At 49.2% G+C, this 20,188-nt stretch overlaps 4 protein-coding genes across 4 annotated transcripts; 1 reads left to right on the top strand and 3 right to left on the bottom strand.

The window, feature by feature from the left end:
- Nucleotides 1-289: 289 nt before the first annotated feature.
- On the bottom strand, nucleotides 290-1,447 carry FMAN_11342 (uncharacterized protein; the record flags this gene model as incomplete). The annotated part of the gene is made up of 1 exon (XM_041834143.1): nucleotides 290-1,447. One exon carries the CDS (start codon nucleotides 1,445-1,447, stop codon nucleotides 290-292), a length of 1,158 nt encoding a protein of 385 aa, XP_041684436.1.
- A 2,095-nt stretch (nucleotides 1,448-3,542) lies between these two features.
- FMAN_11341 (uncharacterized protein) lies at nucleotides 3,543-5,396 on the bottom strand (the record flags this gene model as incomplete). Its single annotated transcript, XM_041834142.1, has 1 exon — nucleotides 3,543-5,396. One exon carries the CDS (start codon nucleotides 5,394-5,396, stop codon nucleotides 3,543-3,545), a length of 1,854 nt encoding a protein of 617 aa, XP_041684435.1.
- A 6,194-nt stretch (nucleotides 5,397-11,590) lies between these two features.
- FMAN_11340 (uncharacterized protein) lies at nucleotides 11,591-12,487 on the bottom strand (the record flags this gene model as incomplete). Its single annotated transcript, XM_041834140.1, has 1 exon — nucleotides 11,591-12,487. One exon carries the CDS (start codon nucleotides 12,485-12,487, stop codon nucleotides 11,591-11,593), a length of 897 nt encoding a protein of 298 aa, XP_041684434.1.
- A 4,917-nt stretch (nucleotides 12,488-17,404) lies between these two features.
- On the top strand, nucleotides 17,405-18,196 carry FMAN_11339 (uncharacterized protein; the record flags this gene model as incomplete). Its single annotated transcript, XM_041834139.1, has 1 exon — nucleotides 17,405-18,196. One exon carries the CDS (start codon nucleotides 17,405-17,407, stop codon nucleotides 18,194-18,196), a length of 792 nt encoding a protein of 263 aa, XP_041684433.1.
- Nucleotides 18,197-20,188: the final 1,992 nt, after the last annotated feature.

Raw genomic sequence — 20,188 nt, 5'->3', positions numbered from 1 at the left:
CCTTGGTATTAATGATGCGCCAACTTATATCTACACGTTCACGTTCACGACCATGACTTCATTTTCATGCAAGCTAGAGCATCATGTTTATTCAGTGCATTGCCTATCTCATATTCTAACAATCTCAACATATCAATTCATGTCCGTGATAAACCGTTGCCATGCCTATTTACATTAACGTTATACATCTACATGCACGCAGTGAACCCAACCCAAGCCCGAAACAAGAAAATCGCATTTTACCTTATAGCCCATTCAAGATTTTCGTCATGCCCATATCACGTCAACTTTAACACTCCTCTCCTCGTCCTCGTCGATATTCTCTCTGCGCTCTTCGTGCCCGTCTCTCCTCCCTGGCCCTCTCCCTTTCAAGCTCCCTCAGCTCAGGCATCGGGTGGTGATAACTCTTGGTACCCAGATCGCCACTATCGTCTGTGGTACGGGTCACCTGTGATCCGTCGAGGAGACTCTCGCTGACCTGGCTGTCGGCGCGGGTATAGCTCTCAGCACGCTGATAACTGAAATCGCGACGGGCTGCCCGGCCAGCTTCACGAAGACGACGGGCCTCGGCGCGCATGCGCTCTGCCTCACGGTTCTCCCGACGATCAGCGGTAGAGTAGACCTTGCGGATGCCGCCAGTGGCTTTGGTTGGTGTGGTTGTAGGAGTGGTCTGACGGTCAGAAAGAAGGTTTGTTGAGACGTTAGATTCAGTGCCGGGGTTTGTAGAGCCGTCCCATTCGGAACCTTCACTCTCCTTGTTCAGTCCACCGACGCGGGCTGGTCTTTCATGACGATAGCTGCGGAGTTCCTTTTTGGCTGCAAGTTCGGCTTCCTCATCTTCAACGCCCGCTTCACCAACGTGACGGCTAGTCTTCTTGCCCTTCTTCGCACGCTCACGGTCTCGCTTTTCTTGCTTGCGGCGTCGCTTCTCACGTGCACCAATGTCGCTTGCTCCAGCTGTGATACCGGTAAGTGTTGTGCTCTCTGTGACTACAGTCGTGTTGTCGTCGTCCACGTCCTTGTATACACTGCCACCACCGAGGTTTGTTGGCCGAGTTGCATTTGAGAGAATAGTGCCGTTGGGCCCGGTGCGCCGAAGAACCGTAGATTTGTAGTCATCCCAATCTGTTTCCTTGAATTGGAAGCCACCGTTCTTTGCCCAGAAGAAAAACCAGATACCGGTACACACGAACGCCACACCGATCAGAGCAAAAAGGAAGAAGAAACCGGCGTTGCTGATGTCGTGAGGGTCGAACGAGCCTGATTCAGGCTCGACTGATGGTTTGTGTCTATTGTTCTTGTCGTCGTCTTTATCATCTCGAGCTAGGAGCACTTTACTGCCCTCCAACAAGTGTCCCGAGAGTGTGGAAAAGGCCTCGGCAGCACGAGGGGCGTGCTGTGTGATTGAAGATGCACCGCGCAATGAGCGGATAATAGCGGGTGCCATGATGGAATGGAGTAGTAGAATGAAGAGGTCTCAGTCGAGTATGGATATGTGCAAGCTAGGCTCAGGATGCTGTAGCCCAGCCGAGCTCAATCGTAAATAAGACCAGGCAGTTGACGTGAGTATTCTTGATGTATCAATCGAATGAGTGTGGTAAGTAATGGTTATCGTTAAATGAGCCGTGTAGTGTTGATTATGGAAATAGTGTGTTTTCTGAGATAAGGAGAGAGAAATAATGGAGAGAGAAAGAGTGTTGCGTGGCTCAGGCTGGGCGATGGTGCTTGGTTAACCCAGAAACGAGGCCTGTAAAGTGCGTGGCTGGGATACGCAGCGGGTGGTTGGGCAGCTTCAACGTGCGCGTCAGAATGCTTACAACGCCCTCAAAGCTTGATACAAACATAGAAATAAGGCAATGGCCTTGAAAGATATCGAATCAGGGCTCCAATGATTTCCTTCTCAAGTTTGGATCAGTTTCAATGGCTTTTCTTTCGATCTCATCACCAGAATCCAGCCACAATCTTCAAATGACGTCGAAAGTAAACAATACTCGATCGCTGACTGGGCAACCTCGCACAGAAAGCCCATTTAGTCATCAACCAATAACAGCTGTCCACGACTTTAATGCTCCAGATTTGCAATGCACACGCCCCCCTTCGAGTTTTACTCGTGCATCTTGAGAATGGAACTGACGAGCTCTATCTTAGCCCGCATGAAGAGAAGATTCTAGGCAGTAGCGCCGGCCTTTGTGAGACAGCTATTGTCCCTACCTAAGGTTTGCATTAAGCACTCTGTTCAAGTTTGACATTGGAATGCCACTAGGCTACATATTTGAGACCTGACGGACCATGTTTGATTGCGACCCCTGAGACAGCGTCTGCAACTGCACTGCTCACGTTTGCATGAATATCTCGGGCGCTTACACTGGACGACAGCTGTTCTGGGGCGGTTAATAATCTACACATACTTCAGATCGCCAGTTTCTTATGCACAAACCCAGACACCTGAGACAGGCGAAAAAGGGACAGCCAACAAGATGCTTCCATTGCTAGCATTGTTATGCTATGATTAAACTCAATCATATCCACCCACCCAGTCTTTGTCTTGTTACTCTCTCAGTCTCTCCATTCCAAAACAATATCTTCCGTTTCGGCCATGATCCTTCAGCCGAAGATCTTGTCACAGGTCACCATTTAATGTCTCGGAACAAGGAGAGTAGAGAAGCCAAACATGCATGTCATGCTGGTTGTAACATAAGATTATTCTCTGCCGGGCAGCAGATAGAGGCGCGAACCTCGTTTGCCCGTACAATCTATCGTTCTGATGACAAGGGTCCAATGGTAGTTCCAGCCAAGTCTCAAATTCCTCCTCTTACACCATGCTCAACGATGCAATACACAAGCCAAATCCATAACCATCTCTCATGCAGCTTTCCACAGGTATCTCCTACTGATCAGATCGCAGCATAAAGGGGTGCAGACAAACAATGAAAAATCGTCTAGTCCCAGTCCAATCAAGGCCAATCCACTTCAACATGAATCTACACCCTGTAAGTAGCAAAGACCAGGCATCGGAAAAATACACTTCGGTTCAAAGCCACCACAAGGTAAAGACGTATGTTCGTTGTGGACATACTGGTGCCCTTCCACTACCCAACCAAACTCCAAAATATCCCATCTGGGCGTACATGATTTCCGAATGAAAAAGTTGAGCTTTCAGTAAGCGCTGTTGGTACTGGTACCTCGAGGTAGTAGAGCCGGGCTGGTAACTCAGCTGAACCATCAACTGGATGCTTCCACCATCACCGCTTTTGGGGTATTAACTTCCTGCCACGAAGCCAACGGGAGGGTCTGATTCAAGATGCAAGGAGCTCAGTGTATGAATTCAACTCTGAGCTCAAGACCGCACCTTGAATGAAACCAAAACGTCCACCGGAATGCTCATCGATGGCCAAGATTCAAGATTATAGGCGAAACGCTGCCCATCCCGTAGACATTTGTATGCAGGAAATAAGAAATAAGAAATAGATATAGTTCAAAAAACAAGAAATGCATAACGCGCTTATCATCAACTTTGTCATCTCTCATAAGAAAAAAAATCATCAGTAAATGTAGTCGTCCATGGCAAAGGACGGATCATATGGTGCATGGTTTCCAGAATATCCACGATGATGCGAGTCAGAACGACTGGGGGTATGTGGTCGGTAAGGGAGAGCCTTCTGTTCTACTCGGCTGCGGACATCTTCAAGCTGGTAGTAACTGCTAGCACGGTCGCTGCCAACTCTAGAGCTGCCGGTAGGTCTTGAAAATGTGATCTCGCCTCCATCGCCGCACTCAATCTCAGCACCCGACACTCGCACGACAGCCGAGCCTGACACTTTGATCGTGACGTTGTCAGTGTCGCTTGAAGAAGAACGAGTGAGACCAGTGGTGTTGCTTCGCTTATACTCGCTATCATCATGGCTGCCGCTACTTCGACTGCTCCCGCCGCCAAGCCGGGGGTTGCTAGCTTTGCGTAGGGTTTCAGCAGTCAATGGCATGGCGGGACCGCCATTGATGTCGTCCTGGTATCGCATAGCGTCCAGGTACTTATCCTCATCCAAACTGACACCTCCACCACCAAGTGAACGATCTTCGTAGTAGGAATCTCGTCGAGTTCGGGCAGGCACAATGTCGATTCCACGCTGTTCATATGCAACAGAGCCTCGTCGAGTGCGAGCGGGTACAAGATCAGCACCATGATGCTCATAGGCGACAGAACTGCGTCGAGTACGGGCCAAAGCTGTACGACGATCGAAATTGGCTTCAGGAGAGTCCGCAAAAAGGCCGGGACTGTCATTGTAGTCTTCATCATCATAGCCTTGATCAACGAACCCAACGCGGCTACGACCCGAAGGCGGTGGCCGCGAGGGAGTCCTCGTCTTTTGCCTTGTCAATGACTGAGGAGGGGGGCGGAATGGAGTGGTTGGAGGAGGCATCGCAGACTTGGGTCGTGGGATGCTGTCAGGAGGAGGCATACGCCGGCGATCCTCGTCATTCTGTTGAGGCCTCTTGGAGCGAGAGGCACGTCTAATGAGACGGGGATCAGGCTGTTCCTCCTCCTCAAAGTCATCCTGAGGATACCCAACGTTTGATGGTGAAGGCTGTTGTTGACGGAAACCCATGGATGAAGCTGGCCGCTCAAAACGGTTTCTGAGGTGGGCGCTGGCCTGCTGCGAAGGCATATCAAAGAACCCAGGTGTTCCAGCACCTGGGCCAGGCGAAGGCGGAACGCCGACCACTGAGGGAGACTGTCCTCCAGGGAAGTAAGGTGGTGGCGGGAATGATCCGACGGGGAAAGAAGGTTGAGAAGCTTGGGCATGGTGCCAGCCAGCATTGGAAATTGGGGGAGCGGTTTGTCCAGGGTAATAGCTATGAGGTCGAGTCTGAGCACGGGGGCGCATGCCAGAGACGGCAGGCTGCTGGATACCGTAACAGGAGGGATCCTCGACACGACCTCGGCGATATTGTTGAACAACAGGCTCAGTCTTGGTGTGAGTGAGTGATGTTGGGCGAGGTCTTCTCACAGGCTTGGGCTCACGTTCCTTGAGTGGTTTGGCTTCGGCTCGGACCCTCCGTTGTTGCTGCTCAGCAGCTTCCTTCTGCTTGCGCTCTTTACGACGTCGATCTTTATCGCGCTGTTCGCGAGCTTCACGTTCGTAGTCTCGGCGGGGACGCTCTTCCCTGCGAGGGGGCTCTTCATCAGAGAGCCCTTCACTGGGAGGAGAAACGTGTCGCCGGCTGGAATATCTCCTGGTTTCACCTCGAGACTTTCCTGTGTTGGGGCGTTCCTTAGGTGGACTAGCGGGGCCAGGAGCTTCAGAGACAGCATAGCGACGGGTGGATTGGATGCCCTCGAGGACAGAGCTGCCGGAATCCTCCTCGGCATCCTCGACGTAGCAGACGTGGTTGGACATGGTGTAGTTAGAAGATCGGAGAAACCTGAGAGCGAATTCGGCTCCAAAAAGAGTCAATTCGATGAGGGGGTTCGACGGGATCGAACAGGGACCACGCTGGGCGGGATGGCACAGTTGGTGGATGAGATCGCAACTCCAGGCGGTGAGAGCGCCAGTGGCGTTGATGTTGACGGTATCTGCGATCGCGAACGCAATGCTTTAACGTCCCCTTTCGTGAAACCTAACAAGCGACATGTGAAGGAAGTCGAATTCGTTGACCAAGACAGCTGCAGCCGAAAAAAGTCGCGAGTAAAATGTCGCTGGTGAGTTGGATACAGAAGGCGGTGACGATAGTGGCATACACCAGGGCGCTTTTCGATGGAGACGCTAGTAGCGACGGATATGTAATGTTCGATGCTTGGTAGATGCTGGTGCTATAATGCTGATCGAGGTGAATATAATGCTCGACTGGAAGCGAGAGCAGAGCGAGGAGGAATCGAAGAAATATGTTTGTTTTAAAAAGACAATGTATCAAACTGTCATGGGAGAAAGACAAGACAAGAAGGAGGGGAGGAGGGGGGAGAAGCGATGGGCATGGATGGATGGGATGGTCTGTTTTTAATAAAAGTGCCCAGGTGGTGGTAATTTCAGGGCCTGGGGGGGTTCAGCATTTTCTGAGGCAGACCTACCTCAGAGTGTGGGGGGCGTGTAGGTATTCAGATCCATCTGTTACCGGTAGTTTTAGTGGTAATGCAGCACTATTACCGCCCAGGGCGGACAAGCAGCCACAGGACGTTGTGGCCGTTGACGTTTTGATAGAATGAGCCAGTGATGAGAGGCTATTTGATTTGAGCCCAATGAGAAGTCATGTGGACAACAAGAATTGGATCGTACCATGGAAGACTCGACATCTCGAGCTTGAAGTGATAGAAAACTCAACACAATTGACAGAGAAGGAGGAGGGAAATGAGAGAGAATGAGAGAGCGCAGGTGTGTGGATGGGCGTGTGAGTAAACCCACCTCAAGGTGCGACTCTAGAGGAAGCAAGGGAGAATCTCGTCAGTGAAAAGGGAGGGGGTGGTTCTACACCACGGGACGATGGACGATCAATCAAGCGACTCAACGCTGGAGCCAGCACAGCAATGGAACTGCACACTGCAGTCAGTCAAATCAAATCAAATCAACCACGTCAAGTCGCTGAGAGCAATGACGAAGGCACTGACACAAAAGCAGAACAAGACGCAGATAGGGGGGATTGGTTGTCGTCTGTTTTCACTCGTCCGTTTTGCCCAAAATATCTTGATTCATCAGCACCAGAAAAAGTCAGCCAGTGAGACAGGCACAGACACAGTCACTCGCTCACTCGATCCTCGTTCATCCAGCAACGGATCACTACGTGCACTATTATTAACACAGCAGCCACAAACATAGACATCCGTCCGTTCGTTCATGCTTCCCGCCTCTTGCTTCCCGACTCATGTACGGATAGTGAGTGTCAATGACTCCTGAATGCGCTGTATTGTATTCGTCAGCATCTCTGTCTCTCACTCACCATGGACACTTCATAGGTGGCAGGGGAGCCTTGAGGTGAGGGTCTCTCGCTCCGGCCCGCCTCACTCAATGCGTTGGCAGTTGGCATTTTCTCCTGCTCAGCTAAGCAACATAGTTGCCCCAGATTCTCTTTTCCACTCCAAATTCCCGTCTACCATTCCCTTCTGAATATTGAAAAACTCAAAATACCATAGAAAACAGTCATGCCAGAAATTGAAGAGGTGGGGGTGGCTACTGTATTCAAACCAGGGTCCTCACTTTTGCTGTTGTGCTTTGCTGGTCGTGGTGCTGAATGGAATGGATTGTGGAGCCATCCCGCTCCGGCCACCAACAAGCAAGCGAGCTGGATGATGGAGTTTTCACTATCTGTAAGCTTCGAGTCACTCTCAAAATTAGGTGTGCTGGGGTATGCCTGTATTGATTCAACGGCCAAAACGATTGTCAGTCGATATGGTCTTTCGGATGGAAAATCTCTTCTTTCTAGTCTCGCCGATTATTCTTAGCCGTCCGTTTACATGGGAACGATTATTGAGACTCCAAGCGCATTATCGATGATGGCCAAAGGTAACCAGCCACCAAGCCCCAAGATCTGGCTCATTTTCACCGACTTCAGCCATCAATTCAGAACAATCCATGTCAGGATTACACATGGACCCTGTTAATTCATTGAATTGTCATGTGAGTTGTCCCAAATTGTGAAACATTCGCGATACAAAACACCAGCAAACAATCGTTAAGCCATAATATACATACTCATCATCAAGTGAGGCGGTTAATCACTGGCTCGCTGTCGATAAAAGCTGCCCGCTAACTTAGACGCTTTCCAATCCCGAATCCTAGCGACCCAGAAACCCGACCCAGCCCTCGCCGCCGAGAATGGATCTGATCTGTCGACACGACCCCAGATGGTGCCCTGAAAGCCCGCATTTGAGGGATTGTTGAGAGACTTTCGGGCGGGCCTGGGTGTTATCTTACAGGGAATGCCTTTGTATGACTGGCGCCAGTCCCAAGCAGTCAGGCCCAACTGTGGATCTTGTTCAGAGCCTTTGATCCAACGATTCTTTTCGAATCTTCCTCGCCTTCGCTGTCTGCCAGTCACCAAAGATATCCGGTGCCAAAACCCGCATTACACACCTGAACGAGGCTGATGACACACCCCTCCCAGAAGAAGAAGAAGAAGAGAAGGATTGTGGCTCACCCTCGAGGAATTGTAGTTTCTTACCAGTGAACAGAACTGCTTTGAATGCTGCGCTCGGCACTGTAATGGCCATGTTGAGATAAATCATGGCTGGCTACAGATTTTGCTCCATCCAAAACCTCGAGGGAACAAGAAGAAGCGTAACAGGGTTGTTCGCCGTCAGATGGACCGTTCCCGATAGGTGACAGGTAAATGACAGGCCCGAATCTCAACCGCTTTTCTAGGCAGATCGGGCTTGTGCACACATGGCACAAGGGCTTGACGAGGTAGGACAAGATACACAGAGTAGGATAGCCATGCCGAGCTCGCCAAACGGCTGTGCCTCTGCGAAGTCAATCATGAATATTGACCCTCGTACTACAGAGCTGAGAGACGCCTGATTATCCTCAAGAGGGGCGTAAAACGCCATCACGATTTCTCATGTCTCCGTTGATCTACGCCTCCACCAAAGTGCCGTGTTTAGCCCGCCTCCGGAGCCTTCTTCACCTTCGTGCCTAACTGGGCGTAGACCATTGCCCAAGCTGGCTCAATTCCCTTGCTCGGGTACCAACAATGAACCCGATCTACACCAAGTTAATGCCAGACGTGAGTGCAGCGCGGGGTACACGTGGGATATCGAAGCACCGCTGCTAAGCCTGGTCGTGACAAGCTGTCTACCATCCATGTCTGGGGCTTGTGACTGGTTGTCGCGATTGAATTGAGGCTCCGAGCTTGGCCGTCTAAGTTTTGAGGTTATTGTAAAGTTGACTCACAGCAGGAGCAAGAATGTGTTTTGTTTACTTGCGACAGTGCCTCTTCATTTCTTTGCGATTCCTCCTCAGAAGATAAAGAAAGAAATTGCTCAAGTGTGCTGTCACTTGTTTCATCGCGCTTGCGGCGCTGACCCTTCTATTTGACAGGTGTAATAGGTGAGTAGATAGCTTTGCCGCAATGACCATCCATGCTTGATGCTTGCACGGGCCTGGTGGTGCCCAACCTTCAACGGCCATATACAATGGCCTCGGAGTCTCTCCATGACCAAGTTCGGGCGGTTAGTCCCGCGCTCGGCGATGCTGCCGCCAATTCATCCCCTGCTGATTTCTGGCGATCCGGTCCAGCCTCCGTTCAAGCATCGTGTCGCACGATTCGTCACGGCATGAATACGTGTCCAACACAGCTTCCGGCTTGGAAAGCCCCGGAGTGAACGACTCCACTCTCTCCGGCTTCACCTCCTTGTCCTTCCGCGCCCAGGCCGGAGATTGGATCGACGAACAACAGGCACAAGATTGCTTCAAACATGTCATGTGAGTTGTTTTTGTTTCATACTCAAACCTAGATTCGGACGGTGGCTTCGAGAACAACAACAACAACACGTCCATGCAATTGTGACTCCGTCGCCATTTATGCTGTATCCGATTACCAAGCAGCCAGCGCTCTTGGGCAACTTACATCGAGTAATTCTAATACCGTAGTGAGTCGGTGACATATCTATCAGCTGACTTGGATGAGTCGCAATCGAGGAGGAACACGCTTGATTCTTATTCGATCTACCTGTCTAACAATCGATATCTGTCGTCTCTGTCCACGCCCCTGCACCGCCATCACCTTGCACCCTCTAACCTCATGCTTACCCTTTCCATTGCACATTCACCCACCAACTTTCCCTACCGAATTCTCGGATTTTAGCCCACGATGCAATATTCGGTCAACTCGAGGTAGTTGATTGGCTTCTTGTCTGCTTAAATATGCCACGCTGACAGTTTGTGTTTCCCAAGATCTCTGGGACTGCTACGAGCTCGCTGCTGTGTTGCCCTCGCTCTGTCTTGACAGGCACAAAGACGATTGAGCATCTCCAGTTGTGAATTGCCGGGTTCGAAGCTGCTGCTCGCTAAGCCAGACGGGGATACCTTTCAGCCGGGGTTCTCTCGGATGGCTTGCCTTGGCTTTTAGATTGTGTGGGGATAGGCTAGACGTGCATCCAAGGCATTGACGCAGCTCTAAAGGGCCGTCAGCCGGCATGATTAGTTCACGATTCTGGCCATTCACTGAGGTTATGTCTAATCATGTGTGGTTACCGTCAAAATATACGTTTATGAATGCGGCTCCCGGTGGCCAGTTGAGATAGTTCTGTACAGGTCATGTTGAAACAATTTGACAGGCAGCGTATCGTGAATCTCAAGACATCTCGTACACTGATGACTACCAGTTCTCCTTTTCTCAACGAGTCAGACTAGTTCTGAACAACATTGGGTAGTGCAGCTATATTAGTCTTGTTGTTATGGATGACAAGCATATTTGCAACCATCAAAGGCACTGACATCTGGTACTAGAGCTTGGCCAGGTCTTCCTAGTATCTTATTCCTGGGGCCGCGTATAACGGCTCGCCTTGAATATCTTCAAGAACACACTTGAGACAACAATAGCTTCTTGTGGTTGCATATCGCTGCATGAAATCCCAAGTTGCATAGCACCGCTTGAAGATCAGTGGAGGCGACCGCTTCTTTGCCAAACCTACTGTTTTCGAGTTGTGATCAAGTTAGTACACTCAGAGAACGACGGTATCTATCGTGTCCCCGAGCTCGACCGTCGGCGCTGCTAGGCATCACAACGTGAAGTCGGAGAGCGCCCCAAACCCCTCTTCTTCTCCTCCACCATCTTCTACACACCGCTTTTTGCGTTTTGCCCCTCAATCTATGCAAACACGGGGACCATATTCGCTTTTGCCGAGCAGAGCCTCATCTTCCGAAGGTTCCCATCTCGGACATGGCTCATTGGCATGGTGTCTCGCCCAGGCAGCCAGCCACGGTTACGTTGTTTTGTCATTGATAGGTCAGTTTCCGATGTTCGGCCAAGAAGATGTAAGTCTGCGATAGCGAGATGCGTATTACTCGCCGAGTTGCTATCTGTGCTTGGTGATGATCAACACCGTGATATCTATGGTTATGCATGTTTCCCGTTCTGCTAGCTTGCATGGCACTGCGGTTGAAAGGATGAATGTGAGAACGGGTAGCTACCCAATCGAATCAGCTGCAGTCGATGCAGTGGCTCTGCGATCGATGGCGTGGGATTCGAATGGTGGTGCTCCATCTCGTCATACATTGAGGGCGAGTTGCATGCTCACGGTGGCTGTTGATGGGCTTGTATAGCCGCTAGAGAATTGATGTGCAAAGATAACAGTCGAGGGCTCTTCATCCGACTATCAGTAATCAGATATGTATCAAGTGTCTGTCAAATACCAAACTACAACGTGGGACAATTTTTAGTGTATGAGTGTTCCAAAGACCACGACAACGGTGCTCAACTAATGTCTCTGCTGTCTTGTTGGCATGTATGCAGTGAAGCCAGCGCCACAGCATCCTCATCAAACAAATATACATGCACCATAATGAGGTATCTAGCTATTGACACTCTGTAATTGTCTGAAGAAGCATATGTCAACTTATCACAGACTGCACTCACGTTGGGCACAGTACCACCCTGTGCCCGATCAAACCACAATGTCAATGTCTGACACGACAGGTCGGTGGTCGGAAACACGAACGCCATCATCAAATCCATTCGCCAGAACCCCAAAAGTCTTGACATGAGCTGTTCTCGGCTCTTGGATGAACAGGAAGTCGATACGTGAGGGTTCCCACCCCTCCCCGAAGCTCGTGTACGTCGTTTCGTTGCCGTAGTGTTTATGCTTGGGCACCAGGTCCGACACGTCAGAGATGCCTGACCCAGACGCCGTGATTGTCTTGTACGCGCCATCCTCGGGCTCGCTGTTGAAGTCGCCGCCGATGAGTACGGCTGACGCCTTCTTGTCACCTGCTTGGCCCCATTCTTTGGCGAACTTGATGAGCAGCTCAGCACTGTGCTGGCGGGCCTTGACGCCGATGTGGTCGAAATGCGTGCTGAATACTACGACACGGGTACCCGTGACTCGGTGTTCAAATTCCCCCATTGTGACAATCCGGTTCAGGACTGCATCCCAGCCGCGAGAGGGCTTCTCAGGTGTCTTGCTCAGCCATCGGACCTCCTTGCGTATGTTCTTCCATACATCGTTGCGATAGAAAATAGGAGAAAACTCTCCGTCCTCGGGTTTCTCTCCGCGTCCACGGCCAACATGTTTCCAATGAGAGCCCAGATCTTCCTGGATCTCGTTGACCTGGTGGTTCAGACATTCCTGGAGGCAAATGAAGGGGCTCTCATGGCCGGCGGTGACGAAGTTCAATTGATTGATGAGTTTGGGCCGGCGCACATTCCAGGGTTTCTCATTATGTTCACGATTGTTTGTTGCGTAACGAACGTTGAAGGTGAGGATACGCAGAGGCATTCTCTGGTGCTTGTTGAGTACTTCCATTCTCAGAGATGCGGTCGAGGGGATGTCGAGTTGAGTCATTGTGGGGTTTACAGTGATGATATTGGAGGCTTATTAAGAAGGGTTACTCGGTCAGGGACCGAGGGAAAGGTACGGGATAGCTAGGGGTTTAAGGCCTGGGAGGACAAAGACGAAGCTGTCGCGATACTGAATGTTTACATTGAGCGTCGTAAGTCGGGTCCGAGCGGACCTATCCAATGAGGTCATCACGTGGGGATACGTGCTGCGATAGGCATGGCGTCTACAGATACTCCGTATTTACCCCAGATTTGATGCCGCAGGGGTCCACAGCCACCAACTCTTCTGTCACTGATATTAAGCTTGGTGCGTTGATGTTTTCAAACCACGGCCATAGTCTGGCCTCCCTTTTTTTTTTTTTTTTTTTTACCACCTGAAGTTCTATATCATTCTTCTTCGATTTGCAACCTTTCATCAGCCAATGCCTCTCCTTTCTGTGGCTAAATCGGACTTGCTAATGGAGATTGGAGGACTGCACTCCATAAAAGGAAAATCATCAAGTGCACTCAGGGTTATACAATTACAAGATTTTTTTTAGCATGCCTGGTTCTATCGAATCTCAAGGGGAATTCGGCGTGGGTCACCGTAAATCGGACAACACGCGAGTGCTGTTCGGGGAGCATGAGACTATCGTTTTCCCCCATTATGTATATTAGGTTGTTCGCGTATAGGTAACCTTGTGTCAAATCTCAATGGTATCAGCAAAGTGTCACAGTAATACAGTGACATTTAACCAGGCGCTTCCAATATTGTGCCCTCATTCCACTTGACCTCGGTGTCAAATACTTGAAAGGAACGACGATTGATGTACGAATCATGGCCGATGGTACAAAAGCAACCTTCATGCAAAAGGTCTTCAAAAGCTTCTCGAAAATGTACCCAAATCATCTGGCCATATCGCGGTAGCCAATTTTATTGTATAGGTAGTAATTCTTAACCTGGGGAGAAGCTATCTTGTAAGGCTAGCCTTGTCAGACGAATCATTGGTAGCATCACTATCATTTTTATTGTGTCCTATTATTTACTATTCGGCATGTCTGCTTCATAAGGCACATACAAAACTCAGCATTGTGATCTTATAATACAAGAAGATCTGTCTATAACTATTGCATAGGACTTACGATAATCACTTAAGCTCGATGACCTACCATTGTCTTGAAGATCACCACCCTATACTAACCTCGTGGGCTTTGGCTTCATCGCGATCATGGCACAGGAACTCCATGACCACATCTTAACAGTTCATCATACTAATATGGCCACTAGATAGCCATTTTCTCAGAACTTGTAGCCTTTGATCTAGTTGTAAATAAAACAATTGCGAGATGCCTATGATATTACACTTATCCTTACTCTTATTCTACAGAACTTATGCTGCCAGTAAGAGACAAACGTCATTATCCAGCCTGGTTCAATTGCGTTGTTTGTACTCATAGTAATTACTGACTTATACAAATTCTGATATCCTTCACTCTTCTGGTTTAAATGATGCCATGCCTCATCATTCTATGATTCGAATAACCTGACATGTCAAATTGCTATAGTTCAGTAGTTTAGAGTCTCACGCCACATGATTAAGAATGAACTGGATGTAGTGTTGAACTAATTCAAGCATATTTGAAAAGGTGGCATACAGATTTCCTGGCGATGATCAATCGTTGATCCTTAGTTTGCTCCGTCTTGGCACGGCGAAGCGCCATCTTGTCCATGGCACACATTCATAGATTCTTAGTTTCACATATAAAGCTCACTTCGCTATTGATACCTCTGCTGCAAAGTGTAATCAGAGATAGGCTATAGGTACCCTCCTCTTTACCTAGGGCAAGACAAGGATTCAAGGATGTCAGTCATTGGTGGTTATTACATATAAGGGTTAGAGATTCCGCTTATAATGCCGTCGAATAGTTGTTCACAGAAAAAATATCTATAATATGCAGAGCTATTACACCAAAAAAGGGCAATATCGTAATGCTTAATGGTTTATCTAGCCTTAAGAAGCAGAACTGAAGGTGTTTAACCTGATGCAGTAGGGTATAGTCTTGCGATACAATTTCGGTCACAATCCCTACAAAGTTATACAAGCAGCATTCAGTTGAGATCTACCACTAAAACGGTAGCGAGTGGCTCGTTCAGAAACCATCGGAGCCAGCATAACTGGAGGTTTATCTCCCACCGTCACGAAAGAGCTGTCAATCGAGTCCTAATCCCAGTCCAAGCGCCAATGTCATAAACAAACACTACACAAAGGCAACCTACTGTTTTGAAATTATACTTCGATTACAATATCTCTTGTTTCAAGATAAAACTTGCAATAGAGACAGAATTATTATGGAAATGGCCCATAGCTCGAAGCCTTTATTTGCACATCGACGAACATATCGCCATAAAGGCGAATTACGGTCAGAGTCAGCTTTGTCACCACAAGGACCTGCAAGCTTATCTTCGCTTATGACATGGTCCAGACAGTAGCCAGTCATAATTGATAGACCTTGGTAATAAGTCAACTGCGGCTGAGATTAAGTGTGGCCTCCGAGAAATAGTGGATGATAACCCGGAGGGTTTGGGGTCTAGACCCATAATTGCGGCCCGTGGTCGGGGTCTTCAACCTGAAAAGGCATATTCTTCGGTGGGTGGGCGTTTAAACTATTGCTTCTAGTCAAAGTTTGCTTGCAAGTATGTTTTTAATTAGTTACGGGACGCATCGACGCCGTTCGGAACGGCACATGCCCACTTGAATCCAGGTCTAATGAGAACAGACAAGGTCCCATATTATCATGCCGGGCTGAACTTAAGTGATGATTCATGGCTTGGTACCATGTGGTCTCAAAACTGAAGAATCTACACAATAATGACGACCAAGTTTTGTAATGTTGCGAGAAGAATAGTGGGAGATAACCTCTTATCACCGTGTGTCTCTCAACTTGGAAGTGAAAAAAAAGGCGGGCCTAGGCCTGTTGGTGGCTGGAGGGCATGGGTGAGGTGATCATAAGACCAGGGAGGACCACCAGATTGGATCAAAGCAGGATTGGACATTGGAGAATTTGGGGGAGGCTAGAGAAGGCTAGAGAGGCTGGCTGGACTTTTGCTGATGGGACAATTAGAAATCCCTCTTTTCTTTCCGAGGCAGCCTACAGAGGACAGGCGCCCGCTCACCACACCCTTTTCTCACTCATGGCATCTCCGGACTTGCGTACTAATCCACGTAATCGTTGATGATCGTCGCAAGGGTCCAACATGAACATGGGGAACATGCCCGCAACTTGTGGCTGTAATTATTGATAACTTGAATCAATAGAGGCGGTCCTCGTTTTTGACTCATCACTCTCACCTCACACCGCGTATTACTTAACTCCGTCCTTGGCCGATGCACCCCGTGGCGGCGACGCCCGAGCTTTCAACTTGATTGCCCTGCAAGTCCATGGAAAAGAAAAGTTGGCAGTAAAACAGTAGAAAGCCCCGCGTGCTTGACACCCGACTCAAGCGTGATGGCCCAAATATGGAGTCTTTGCGGATACGCTATCCAAGCTGCAAGGCACCATGCACAACAGACAGGTCCGGCTGGCCTCAGTGCGATCGATCTTGCAGGAAATGCCCGATCGTGAATTTGAATCATTGTTAGTTCCTGGGGAGCTCAGCATGACTCCCTCGCCATAGTCCGGTAAGGCCGGTGGAGCTGAAAGAGACGTGAAGGCACAGTCAGATGAGATGAAATGGCCTAGTTGGTGGTGTCGACCATGTCTCACTTGATATAGCATTCTCCGGAGAGTGTCACCGCCCCCGCGACCGAGTTTGTCAAGGAAATACCATCGCAAATGTCCATTACCAAGCCAACCTCCATGTTCATGTGAGCAAATGAGATGCCATAATTCAGGCCGACTATGGAGGCATCTCACCATCCTTTTTGTTTCTGTCGATCACGGCAGATCGAGTTGGCTGCCCTTTGGTGGTTTTTACTGGCGGCTGCGGCGCTAGACCGTGGACCCTATGTGCATTTGAACCTGTTCATCACTACCAACTCGAGCCCGTGGCATCCAATGTTGTAGCCCAAAGAGCTGATTTATCGTCAGCCACCAACTTCTCTCAGCTCGTTTCTCTTGATTATCAACCCGCTAACTCAACCCATGACTTCCATTTCCAGACCCGGCGCCTCCCGATTATCCTATCGACGGGCCGCGTGGCGTCGTGCGCGCGAGACTCTACAGGTTCGTATTCATCTTGGCTGAATAGCTTCACGTGCGAAGATAGGCAGCCCCGCCTATTGGAGGCCGATGACCACCCATAGTGCTCGGAGTCCTCTGCCTACCACTCACAAGGCCCTCGGGGCTTACAAGAATTCCATGATATGACTGGGAGATGGTCCGCTTTTGGAGATACAGCCCTGTTTTGGGTGTGGGTTCTTGCAGCCCTTTCTTCCTTGGCCCTATTTCGATGCCTTGAAAGGTACCGCACGGCTGATGCCTGTGTCTCAGATATTATGTGTGCAGTAGGCTATGGATTGGAATGTGAGCTCGTGGGGAGGCTTGTTTATCTGCCTGACTGACTGCTATATAGTTGAGGCGTGCTCGCCCGTTCATTGTAATGCCTCTCTGAGTCCTATACCGCCGGCTTTCTTCGTGTTCTGTTCAGTCCTCTCACACAAAGCACAAAGAAACTCTTCTGCCTGCGGTGAGTGACTCCAAAGGGTCTTCCATGGAAAAGACGTCAGGGCATCCACTTCCCAGCCTTAAGACAATCGGTCTTTGTTTCGCCTGGTTCATACCTGTTTTTAACACCAAATCGCGGTGAAGCTTTCTAGCACCCACCCACTTCACTTACAAAGAGGTCACTGCGTACATATATACCTCGCAGGCCTCAGTAGACCCTTTGATCAAATCAACTTTACTTCACTTAACTCGAAATTCTTTCTTACGAATCTCCACTATGCCGACCGAGTCTGAGATGCGGTCTCGTCGAGACTCTTGGCCACCTACCCAGATGCGCCTCAAGCCTACCCTCTCTACCAAGAACCGACCACTTCCATCTCTTGATGATATCGATGATGACCCTCTTACCTACTTTCTTACACCAGCTCCTCTTCTTGACGACGATGATATGGACGACGTCTTGCTAGACTTTGATGCTGGTATTGAGGATGCCAGTTCTCCTCGACCCTTTGTCCGGAGTGTAAGTCCATCAACACTCGATGGACTCCGCAAGCCTGGTCTACGTCCCATGTCACCTGATACCAGCTCTGAGATCTCAGAGTCCAACAACGAGGATGATTATGATGACGATGATGAGGACTATGTCAGCTTCTCACCCAGCAAGCATGGAGGACTCCTCTCTCTTAGGGACCTCTTTGCCAATAGCCGACCACCAGTCCGATCCAAGAGCCCTGCTTTCAACCAGTCGACCAATAACTCTCTCCTCTCACCTACTGCCCTCTCGAGCAGCCCAAAGCTACGTGGTCGATCCAGGGGACGTGGACGCCACGGAGCCAGCTCTCGAGGGCAATCAGCAACACGCCGCCCAGGACAACTATGGCGGGAACCAAGCCCCGATGTGTGGTCTATTGAGGAAGAGACGGAGGAGGAGATGATGAGTGAGGTTGGAAGCAGTGTTGGTGCCCGCAGTGACACCAGCGATGATGAGGATGAGAGTAAGAGGCGAAAGGGGAAGAAGGCCAAGTCGAACAAGAAGGTTCGCTTCGTCTTGCCTGCTGAGGAAGTCTAAGGGGGGTTGGATGGATACTGCATAACTCGGCGTTCAGGTCTGCATCTCTTTCATATTGATTTCTTATAGCATCACCGGGGGTTGCATCTGCATAGGTGGCGTTGGCTAGCATGGAGGGAGTGGTGGATCAAGAGTAATAATGGCTGGTCCAAGGAGGATACCTATCTTTCTGGCTTGCACTTATCGGGTGCATTCTTTGGAGGAACATTGAAGCTGGGACACATAGCTGGCAGGCATTTTGCATACCATAGTTACATTTCTTGAGGAGCAATCCGCTTTCGATACCTATTTGGATTTGGAGGATCTCGCGATAAATTGACTTTAGTTTGAACAAACGATTTTCCTTTTAGTTTCTTTGAACTTACAGTGGCTCGTGATACAGAGCGTCCGACCTTGTGAGACAAAGACTGGTGATCAACGGTAAGCGTGCTGGCCTCGTGACTTGACTGCTGATTGTGTCGTCTAGGAAGACTAAGGACGTAGCCTCCCGTCTGAAAGAGTCACCAGGTACAACACTAGGGAAATAGTACGCTCAAATGGAATAAGAAAGGCCATCAGTGGCAAGTCAAGTCTAATTAAAAACCCATACCAAGAACTTCCTTGGTCCTCCTTAGAGACATGGTGGTGACTACAAAGAGGTCGAATCATCTGGGGCTAACCTCTGAAGATACTGTACTCAAAAAGATGTCCTGATGCCCATCCAACCAAAAGACATGTACACTAAAGTTCTCTCGGAAGTTTGCTCGCCACAAGTCAGTAGGCAATACTGTTGTTGAGTGTTTGGATCTTTGTCCCTCAGGGTAATCTAAACGTGGCACACTGCTAGTTTTCCTCGATTGATACCGAACTATTTTAGACGTATGAAAAGGTTATGCGAAGTAGATTAAGGCAAGTTTCGGCCTTTCCCAGACCTTCAGGATAATGTACCCAGAGATTCATTCTGTTTTGGCATTGGTAGTCGATGAAACTAGCAAATATTCTCGTCACTGTGACATATGGACCAGGACTTAACTCAATCTCCACACATGATTCGACTAAATGTGCCCTTTAGTAGCCATAGAAACTGGTACAGCTTGGGTCTCGAGAAGATAATATAAATATGATATTACTATGTACTGTGATTCCGGACAGACACGCCGGGATTCCGATATTCATCCCTCTTTGTGTGATTGTTCATGTCGCTTCACACAACGTGACCACACAAATGCGTAGATCATTCGCTTATATGCTTTCTATAGATTAACCAACCTATTAGCATGCTGCGACGGTAGTTTTCAATTTTAATTTAGATTAATCTATACGTTTTCGACGATATTCTTACCCCAATTGCATTTGATACAGGGTAAGTATCCCATGGCCCGTAGCGAGAGAACAGCCTGGCTACCATCGCGGGAGGGGGGCGTTTTTAGACATCTGTCAGAGAGAGGAAAGAGTGTCTAAGTTATTTTATCACCCTCAACACTCTGCTGCATAAGGCTGACATGATATTATCAGCCGAAAATAACCGGGACAGCTTTTTCTGTCCACTAACCGATGTCCAAAAACACCCCTCTCCCGCGATGGTACATGGCAAAGTTATCCACGGCTTTCAGGCTCGTACAACTTAGCCCTTCCGCTGAAGGGATAGGAAACAGCAGCTTAGACAGTCTTGGGGTTGACTAAGCCAACATCTAGACCAGGTTCTTGGAACAACAACTGTCTATGGAAGCTGAAAATCATCGACAAGGTATGCGGGACCGTGAACGTTGAGATCTCGGCACGGTATTCCAGCGCCACGATTCCATAGAGTTCCAGGGTCAGTCGTGAAACATCAATCGTTGATACCGAATATTGCGGGTCGATAAAGAGCGGTATACGAGGGTACTTGGCAAACAATCAAGGGCTCATGCTCTTCGCTTGCAAGCACGGGCGCAATCCTTGTTTTGTTTATTACTGGGCAGAGAGTAGCGAACCAGAACAGATCAGATTCAAGGATGGATGGATGCCCAACGA

This window comes from Fusarium mangiferae (genome assembly GCF_900044065.1).
Source record: "Fusarium mangiferae strain MRC7560 genome assembly, contig: FMAN_scaffold008, whole genome shotgun sequence".
In the NCBI taxonomy this organism is placed as follows: Eukaryota; Fungi; Ascomycota; class Sordariomycetes; order Hypocreales; family Nectriaceae; genus Fusarium; species Fusarium mangiferae.
This window is presented reverse-complemented; position numbering and strand designations above follow the sequence as displayed.